This window comes from Rutidosis leptorrhynchoides, chromosome 2, assembly GCF_046630445.1.
Source record: "Rutidosis leptorrhynchoides isolate AG116_Rl617_1_P2 chromosome 2, CSIRO_AGI_Rlap_v1, whole genome shotgun sequence".
Classification (NCBI taxonomy): Eukaryota; Viridiplantae; Streptophyta; class Magnoliopsida; order Asterales; family Asteraceae; genus Rutidosis; species Rutidosis leptorrhynchoides.
In genome coordinates, this window is record NC_092334.1 from 326,252,794 (window position 1) to 326,259,737 (window position 6,944).

The 6,944-nt window shown below is 32.7% G+C and overlaps 1 protein-coding gene across 2 annotated transcripts; it reads right to left on the minus strand.

The window, feature by feature from the left end:
* Positions 1-311: 311 nt before the first annotated feature.
* LOC139891873 (glucan endo-1,3-beta-D-glucosidase) lies at positions 312-2,563 on the minus strand. 2 transcript variants are annotated; one of them, XM_071874890.1, is made up of 2 exons: positions 2,027-2,563; positions 312-1,975 (listed from the first exon to the last, which is right to left on the minus strand). In XM_071874890.1, the coding sequence occupies exons 1-2, from the start codon at positions 2,558-2,560 to the stop codon at positions 386-388; spliced, it is 2,124 nt and encodes a 707-aa protein (XP_071730991.1). In that variant the 5' UTR covers positions 2,561-2,563; the 3' UTR covers positions 312-385. The 2 variants fall into 2 exon arrangements, with proteins under 2 accessions (XP_071730991.1, XP_071730990.1); XM_071874889.1 differs by having other exon boundaries at positions 312-2,563.
* Positions 2,564-6,944: the final 4,381 nt, after the last annotated feature.

A 6,944-nucleotide genomic window follows, 5' to 3' on the forward strand; every position in this document is an offset into this window, starting at 1 on the left:
TTAAAGTTTTTTTAACAAAATAATAATTTGACATTTTTGACCCCTCAAAAGTTGACAGGTGAAAGATTGTTTAAGGGGTGTTTTTGTAGTTTGTTTTTATTGTAGTGGTAGTTTGATGAGGGGTGCTAAGCGACATGTTTTGGCTCTTCTTTTACTAGTATAGGATTAATAAGTATATTTTGTATATCGTAATATCATGATAGGTAAATAGTAATTACGGTACATAACTAGTAAATAACCAAGATGAAATACAAACAAATACACTTTTATATATTATATACATATACATATACATATACACATCACACACTTATCATGCAACTATATCCGTAAAGTTTAGTTAACAAGAGTTTATTTATTTATCTTTAACACCATTTCTTGGACTTTAATGACAATAATGACCAAACCAACAATGCTTACCTCCTCCCTCATACCCTTCTTGATCACCTTCATGATCTTTACTATGAATCCACCACAACAAATTACTCAAACTATTCCCATCATCAAACCCATTCAATTTTCTAACATTTTCAAGAGCAACATTCTTATCATAAACACCTTCTAATGCATATACAAACCCTTTCCACCCTTCACCAACACCTTCCCTTGCTAATGCTGGAAAAGTCCAATTCACAAGCTGCTTAACAAACTCGACATCCGAAAACAAAACCTCAGTGATCGGTAACAACGGCAACACTTGAATTCCCAACCTACATTCCTTCCTCTCGGCCGGAGCAAACCACAACCCACTGTCCCGTTTATTCGCCCACAAAACTCCCACAACTCGGTTTTCACTTGTAAAATCTTGAGCATAGTATTTATCATCTTCTTTAACATGCCACCATGTTTGCGATGCATGAATCTCCATCGCTAAAAGCAACGAACTCGTTGAAACAAGATGTGTGTCCCCGTACGCTAATCCCATTAACGCAGCTGAGTAATAAGCATTCACTGCTTCACTTGTGCTTTCTTGATTCCTACCATCGGCAAATTCGGTTAAACCGCCAGCCCATGAATGTAACTTCCATAAATCGAAGCATCGTAATCTTGTATACTTTCTATTTTCACCTCTACCAACTGTCATGATATCCGCCATTAACGAGTAAGCTTGTGGTCTATAATTTCTTCCCCAAACAGGATCTAGTTTTGCTAAAACCGCGATCCCATAAAGAAAGTAACCAATATGGTAATGATGATCATTATATATCCCAAAGCCGAAATCAGCCCCTGAATCCGTAGATCCCTGTTGTGTTATAATTCCACCCCATAATTTATCATACAAAAAACCATTAGCTTTAAAAGTTCCATCCAACCATGGCTCAATTGTATCTTTCAAATACTTTTGAACTTTTGGCATTACATCAAGATAACCAATTTCTTCAGCTATCATAGCTAATCTAGCTGCTCTAGCAACTAATTTTCCATAAAAGTATGAAGATGTTGTCGATATCGAAGTTGAATCTAGATCATCAACATCTTTCACTAGAGCCTTAACGATTTCTTGGTATGAATCTTCTTTAATTCCTTTAATCGAATGCCAAGTTACTGAAACCGGGTCGGTATTTAAGACCCATGAATCGCCAATAACACCAACGAGTTCACCATCGATACTTTGGTACTTAAAGTCATTAAGAACTTTAGTTGAAGAATTATCAAGAAGACGAAGATGAAGAGGGTTTGCTAGCATCAACAAATCTCCCCAACCTTTCTTTTCCCATTTGTATTCAACAGAAAATGGTTTGGTAAAATTAGCATCACCCGAAACCGGATAACAAGAACTATACTGATCAAGAACTTGCTCAAGTTTTGTGTCCGAGTTTGTCAGTACCACTATCCGAATTATACCCGAAAACGGTAAAGATGTAATCTTTGACATCTCATAGCTCAAATCTATTGATGAAGAGGAATACAATACCCATGTTTGACCATTATTAAGTTTGAATTTATATTTAGTTTTTGAAGAATTTGGTGTAAACTCAAGAATGGCATGAATAGTTGAAATAGTGACTGCCACCTTTTGCATGACTTGAAATGTTAGAAATGGGCAACCTCTGACGAGAAAAAATCTTAAATTTGGAAGATCTAATGTGACACTTAGATCATTAAATGAAGATATGATATGGGTTTGATTCGGGTCAGGGTTATCGACAGTGGAGATGGTTAGATCGGCGTTAAAGATTTGATACGTGAAAGCGGTGGAGGAGAATAACGATGGGTAAGATATCGAAAGCGATACGGGTGATGATTTGATCAAGTACGGGTGGATGTATTCGGGTTGATCTCCATTTTTTAAGACAAAGTTTTGGAAAAATGAGTTTGTGGGGAGAGGAGATGAGAGGAGGGTGGGGGAGAAGAAGGGTGAGGGGTCCGGGATGACGGTGGATTGAGCTTCCGGGAACATGAATGGGTGCATCTTGCGGCGGTTCATGGTGGTTGGTGGTGGTTCCGGTGGGGGAGATGGTGGAGGAGATGATGATTTTATAGATGGTTGTTTTGGAGGTTTCTTGAAGGGTTTGGTTATAATTCTATCCACCCTTCTCCTGAATTTCTTTAATACCATTGTGAAAGGGATTGAACAAATATAAACTATTGTATTTGGGTGAATTGTAAATATAAATATAAATATAAATTATTATTTATAATAATATAATTATATTCAAAGTTTTAATTTCTAAATATATAAGGAATTGATGAAAAAATAGACCAATTTTGTAAAGGTTTTTGCTAGGTATGTCTTCCTAACAAATGTTATGTTGCGTTTAAGGAGCTCGTAATTTCTTTAAATAATTAAACTATAATTAATTCATGTATAATAAAATAAATATCAAATTGAATCAATAGATCGATGTTAAATGTAAATGATAATATTAAAGAAAATTAATTGCATATGATACGATTTAATGTGTTTCATAAAAATACACGTTAACAAAGACTTATTAATATTCTAGATTAACATATGTGTAATCTTTTGTTGTACTATTCAAGTTTAGCCATTTCCTTGAATAAAATTAGTAAAATAATATCAATTGTAAGGTAATGAAGAAAACAAGAAGAAAGATTTTGGCTAACTTGAAATTGTCTAAATGCCTCGAGAATGGTCTTTTTCACTCGACAATTTATTTGTAGAAGCCTTGTTAACTTTGATCGATGGGTTTTGACTTGAGATTAAGAGAAAAGAAAAATGATTTTGGTAACTTAAGATGGGAAGATTTGAGTAGAATTGAAGTGAAGAGATCAGAGGGACATAAGTCATTTATATAGTTGTTTATTGAATATTTGAAGTAAGGCATAACTGAAAGTGAGGTCTCTTTTGTGCTTTGATGTTGTATAAAGCAAAATTAAGGAACAATATTTACTTACGTTTAGAAAAGACAAAAATCTTGCCTTCAATCTAAGAAATACTAATTCGTCAAATGAGTCGATCGGACGTGTTATGACACAAAAGAATATATGACAATTGAGTTTAACTCTCCAGTCCGGAATACCGTGAATAACCACTTGCAAGATGAGGATCTCGGCAGGGGTGGTTAAACATAGACCCACCATCGACGGGTCAGCCGGTTAATGATGGCTCGCGCTGGTTTAAAGGATTTATGTTCATAGAACGTTACCTGTAGATCAAGAGTATGTCTAGTAAGATGCTATTTGTCCGGTAGCGCGGGTAGAGAGGCACTACGTAGTAGGCGCTTACTGTTAACAGTATATGTGTGAATGTAGAGTGGATGTTCCGTCCTCTTCTGCTGTGGATTAAATCACTTATTTATAGGGTAATCCTTTTTGTCTTCTATTGCCACATAATAAAGCTAAAAGGATCGTGGCCTGTCAATAGTACATCCTTGAGTGAGCTGATCCGACAAAAGTAAAAAGTATTTTGTCGGACCTGATTCTTGTCTGCCAGCTACAGCATCGCCTGACATGTATACGTCACCTTGGCGCTTGTATGGGATCTGCGACAGGACTGTGACTTGAGCGCTTATTACTTCAGCGCGCGACATGCATGGCTCATATGGTGATGCTGTTTGATGCGCTACACGAGCTGATCGGGTATGCGTATCATTGTCGATCGGACGTGTTATGACACAAAAGAATATATGACAATTTTTATATTAATTTAAATTCATCTATTTTAATTTGATCCTTAATTATACATCTACGTACCGGATCCTAAACTGAAATACGTAAATTATCTGAAGAAATATCTCAATACATTTAGAATATGGTATCTGTATCTTACAAAAAGCGGGCTCAACTACAATTTTTAGACACATATGTAGGATTAATGTGCAAGGTACAACATATAACTATATGGTCAACATCATTTGAGCCTTCGGGGTCACACACATATACACCGATACGTCAAATAAAATATATATATGATGTATATATATTACTCAAGTAACAAAATAGTAAATCGAAATTAATTCATTTACTATTCATATGAATAGTAAATGAATCGAAATTAATTAATTTACTATTTACATGAAAGCGACATGATAGAAATTATTAATTATATGTTACATAACATACCCCTGAAGTATTTGAGAAATACGACTTTATGATATATTTGGTAATTTGAATTCACGGGTTCTTTTAAAAAGGTTCACGGGTGAAATATTAAAAAAAAATATCTATATATATTGTACCAAATTAATTCATATCTCATTCTTCTTTCGATGAACTAAAAATTTTCATTTCATAATATTAACCAAAGGTTGATTAATATTACTTGGGTTTGGACTAGCATCCATTGACGGTTGTTTGAAGTGTAGTGTGGACTATCCAAAGAGACGGTCATACTTTTGATCGTAAGTTTCTCTCCGTCTCATCAATTCTTCAAGAAAGGTATATCGTTAACTCCTCTTTGTTTTATAATCATGACAATTATTATGATGTAACTGGATCATTGGAAAAGATTAATCGTGTGCATGTTTCATTAAATAAGTGAAAATTTAATCTTGTTAAATTTTGTTCATAAAATAATAAAAGATTATTATTTTAACTATCCGCTGCGTTAATCTGTTTTGGTAAAAGTACACACGATTTTCCATCAGTGGTATCCGAGCCGCTTTTACACCATCTTAATTGTCGCGTGATTTTCTTTAGATTTAGCTTTGTGGTGAATTGGTAAAATTCGAAACCTTTTTGGTTTTTAAAGTCAACACGGTTGATTTAGACTTAACCTTATGACGCACAAATATGATTGAAAGAATATCATTATTTTAAATTGTAGATTTAATTGTTATGGCTTGAATATTTATTATAATTGTTAATTGTTATATTTCATGGTTATACACATGCATTATAACCATGGACAAGCCATATATATGTTTTAATAATGTAGTTATTAAAATTGTGATTGTATACATAGCTCGTAATGCCTCGACCTATGTGTTTGATTATATGTGATTGTTGTTGTAGTGACCCGTCCTAATCCACGTGGACGAAGTCATCAACATCTGGTCCCATTGCGAGGTACTGACCTAAATATGTCATGTACGACTCCAAGTAATATCTTTAAAATGAGCAAATGCACAGCGGAAGATTTCTTTCATACCTGAGAATAAATATGCTTAAAAGTGTCAACCAAAAAGGTTGGTGAGTTCATAGGTTTATCATAACAATCATTTCAATATATTAATAGACCACAAGATTTCCGTTTATAAATATATGCACACTCGCAAGTGTATAAAAGTATTCTATAAATTGTAGGCACCCGGTAACAAGCCTTAACGTTCATGTTTTACCCTCTGAAGTACACCAGATCAGGTGTGTTTAAAATAACCTCGAAGTACTAAAGCATCCCATAGTCAGGATGGGGTTTGTCAGGCCCAATAGATCTATCTTTAAGATTCGCGCCTACCGTACATAGACAAGTAGTTTAATGTTACCAAGCTAAGGGTATATTTCTGGTTTAAACCCACATAGAATTAGCTTTAGTACTTGTGCCTATTTCGTAAAATATTTATAAAACAGCGCATGTATTCTCAGCCCAAAAATATATATAAAAAGGGAGTAATGAAACTCACCATACTGTATTTTGTAGTAAAAATACATATGACATCATTTAACAAATGTAGAGTTGACCTCGGATTCACGAACCTATATCATTAATGTATATTAACACATATACTTGTAATCGAACAAATTTATATATATTATATCTTAGTTTATATGTTATATGTATTTAATTTGTATATATATATATATATTTAAAATGATTAATATTTATACATGTAGATATTTTAATATGTATATTAGTATTTTATCAATAATTTGTTATTTGTAATATTAATAAAAATAATGTTAATATGTTTAGTATATAATTATATGTAATATAGGTATAACATGTATTTGTTATAAAAATAATAATTAAAATAATAATTAAAATAATAATGATAATTAAAATAGTAATGATAATAATAATGATAGTTTTTAATAATAATGTAAATTAAAAATAATAATATTTTTATATAAAAATCATTTCAATAATAATAATAATAATAATAATAATAACAATAATAAGATATACCTTAATTAGATAAAATGGTGTGATCCTAATAGAAGTCCAAGACTTATAAATAGTCCACTTGAAGCCCAAGCCAATTCAAATTTAATGACCCAAGTAATTTGCAAAAGCCCAAAACACGTTTTAAATAACTAATCGGTGGATTAGTTGATGTGGGGATACGGCAGGAAACAAAATAACAAATGCATCATCATCATCGAATCCCTTAAACATAGTAATCTCTTATCATGTTATCGTGTACCATATAAATATCATCATCATGATCATTATCCCACGTCCCTTTCCATATACATAATCATAGCATATAGTTACCGAAAAACTAATACTTTGTATAAATAATTCATGAGTACCCTCTTCTTTACAGCTCATTATGTCTTTATTTTCATTATAATAAGACTTCATAATCGTCCATTGTCTC